Genomic DNA, 3,237 nt, shown 5'->3' with positions numbered 1-3,237 from the left:
CAATAATATATTACTTTACACTTAACAATTATGCGCCCATTTTTTATTTTATATCTAAGCTTAATGATAAGTTTTATAAATTGTAATAATGAAGAAGATGAATCAGATTTATCGATTATTGTAGGTTCTATTCATTAATCAATTGATGAGTCATTTTAAAAATTAAAAATAAAAAAACATTATAGACTGAAGAATTAATGAATGCTGGTTTCGATTATGCTAATCTATTACATAAATGGTTTGAAAAAAATATTGGAAAAAATGAAATTAAAATAATTAAACAAAATTTAGCGAAATTTGGAAAATTAACATTAAATTTTATTGATTCAAGTAAGTAGTTATGATAATGATTAAATCAATAATTATCATCATTTAATTTGTTTTTTTCTTCCTAATTGTAGCTATACAAAACTTAATTAAAGATGATGATGATGATAATGAGGATTATGATCATGATCACGAATATAATGATTCACAATTAAAACATAATGAATTATAAAATCAATAATTTTGTACTGTATATATATACATATACGTTATTTTGTAAAATAGATTAATGTGTTCTTTGATTGAATTAAAAATAAACTCCATGGATAAAAAATGTTTTGTTTTCGTTATTATTATAATTGTAAAATTGCTCATTCGTAAACAGGAAATATTAGTGTTTGCGAGATATAGATTAGATTGAAGTATGCTCAATGTACGATTGCTTTGGTGTACGTTAGTCGATACTTGGAGGAAATTCTAGAATCTTCTGATGTAAAAATCATAAATATGCTAACATTTTCCCTACTATACTTCTTACTTCCATCTAACCTTGTTACTTTCCTGTTCAACTATGTTCTGATTTGGGGACTTGTCGAATAAATTAGTGTACAAGAATACTAAGCAATAGGAATAGTTGGGTTGTAATAAGAGAGAATCATAACAATTAGATTATTATTTTTATTAATATACTTTAAGTAGTGATTGGTTAGATGTTGCTAACAGCAGATTCATATTTATTTTTGTCTTTTTTCTTTAAGAGGTATGATGTATTTTTTTCCAGTTGAACTATCAAAAATAACAATATTGTAAGGTTATTACAAAAACGTTTTACGAATGAGTAACAGGTAGACTTTGCTGGCGAGTGCCAAAAAGCACGAAACTCGGATTCAGGGTTTCTTGTTGACTACCTCCAATCACCATCTTATCTCAACATAGTGAACGCAATTTCGAGTCACCTAGACTAGTGACCACATTGCAACTTGGTCAATAACATTCGATTTGCACTATGAAGGACTTGATACACATGACATTGATCACTACTCAGTGATCAGTCAATTGTGAACACAACTCGATCTTACTGTATATCAGTCACCAGTCTACATTTTTCGAGGTTCATTGTAATTAATAATAAAGATTGAATCCTATGTAATTAAGCCTAGTTACTTCACTAGTTTAACTGAGTCAATAAGTTTAAAACCTTCGAAATTCCTGAAAATTGATCAATTAAATGCAGAAAAAAAACGAATATTTATTCGCAGACCCGTTACTAAGTACAGTTTAAAATAAATAAACCTTTGTGAAGAATATGGATTATGATTTACATTTGATGGTTAAAGTTAAGTTTTCATCACGAAATGATATCACCTAAAATATCAAAACTCTATTTAGTCAAATGGATAAATGAATTTCGTGCAAACATTCGACAAATGCTATCCTACATCTGATTGGTTCGTTCATAACTTATAGTCCAGCCAACAAGTTTCATTGAAATAGAATTTCTTTCTGATATATATCATATTAATGTAAATGTCGCTGCTTAATCTACAATGGATTATAGTGAATGAATAAAGAATTACAAAGCTATTATTCTATTTGTCAACGCGCTGATAATTATAATTATTCTAATTGAAAACACTTCCATGACAGTCACTGTAAAAGTTGATGGCTATTCTGATATTAATTTGTTGAAATTGAATTGGTACTTGAAAGTTATCTGAAAAACTGAAATTACTTGATTGTCTTTAAGAAATGAGACATTATTATTTAACCATAAAGTTTGTAAGTATCATTAGCATGATTCGACTTAATAATTTTGAACAGACTGAATAGATGAAATAGATTCATGCTAATAGATATAGTGATATATTTGTCAAGTTCAAGTGAGTAGATAATTTACTACGTAACATTTGTTGACTTAATGTAAACCAATCCATCAAAAAATAAATAACTTAATTAATTAAACTAACATATGTATTCATTTATTTGTTCTCTGAAGAGGTGGCTTACATTAAGTTAAGAAACACCATAAATTCAAATTTCTTCACATTAGGACGTTATGAATATACAAATATTTACATAACGGTTAAAGTAAATTGATGTATTGAATCATCCTATAAATTAATAAGAAATATTTAACATTGAAGTCACAATGTTTAATGAAAAACGAATTACTAGGAAATATATTTAGGCAACATGATCAATTGAATGAACAAACTTAAAAATGTGAACTAACTGAAAACGAACGAGGAACGCACAAAATCAAGATATAACGCACAAAATAAAGCGTCACTTAGACGAATATCTAAACTGCAGCTTCATCAGCCCTAAAGACTAAATCAAGATCATATAGATGAGACCACTCAATCAATAATCAATTTACAGATTTCAAGATATTTAGTAAAGATTTTTAGCATTTACCATCTAACTGATAAATTTGTCTGCAAAAACAGTGAAACCTTTTTAAATAAAGTAGGTAGCTAGAAAGATTACATAATTTTCAAATTCACCAATGTAAGATTGAAGATTATCTTCTAGCTAATATATAGCTCTGTTTACTGCAGTGACTGAAAAAAAAAGATCGTTATCAGAAGAGAATCAAAACAAACAAACTTCACATCAGCTCCTCTTTCCCATCACTTTTAGTCAAGAATTAAAATTGATACTCCTCAGTATATTATCAAGTTATTGGATTTCAAATTCACAAGAAATCCAATGTTTTATCTCCAATTATTACACAATGCATCTATTGTTGTCCAGACTATTTATCCAACAACTTGACTTACTTTATCATTCAACGGAATCTCTCGAATCTACTACCTATTTAAAAGTCAGTAGGTCCATCTTCGACGAGTATCAATTCAAATGTATCAAAATAAATCATGCTTATCATGCAGCACTGGGATGTACACTGAATATTTTGTAGAACTAGAAATAGTTAATTTGAGACAATGACGAAAGCGAATAAATTAC

General features: G+C 27.9%; 1 protein-coding gene across 1 annotated transcript; it reads left to right on the top strand.

The window, feature by feature from the left end:
• On the top strand, window positions 1-788 carry MS3_00003945 (uncharacterized protein). The gene is made up of 3 exons (XM_051211824.1): window positions 1-120; window positions 186-330; window positions 402-788. The coding sequence occupies exons 1-3, from the start codon at window positions 31-33 to the stop codon at window positions 497-499; spliced, it is 333 nt and encodes a 110-aa protein (XP_051073288.1). The 5' UTR covers window positions 1-30; the 3' UTR covers window positions 500-788.
• Window positions 789-3,237: the final 2,449 nt, after the last annotated feature.

Source organism: Schistosoma haematobium, chromosome 1 (genome assembly GCF_000699445.3).
Source record: "Schistosoma haematobium chromosome 1, whole genome shotgun sequence".
Lineage (NCBI taxonomy): Eukaryota > Metazoa > Platyhelminthes > Trematoda > Strigeidida > Schistosomatidae > Schistosoma > Schistosoma haematobium.
This window is presented reverse-complemented; position numbering and strand designations above follow the sequence as displayed.

Coding starts and splice junctions, on each gene's coding strand:
- MS3_00003945 (XM_051211824.1), top strand. CDS start 31: ATGCGCCCATTTTTTATTTTATATCTAAGCTTAATGATAAGTTTTATA. Junction 121..185: donor AATCAGATTTATCGATTATT/GTAGGTTCTATT, acceptor AAAACATTATAG/ACTGAAGAATTAATGAATGC. Junction 331..401: donor ATTAAATTTTATTGATTCAA/GTAAGTAGTTAT, acceptor TCCTAATTGTAG/CTATACAAAACTTAATTAAA.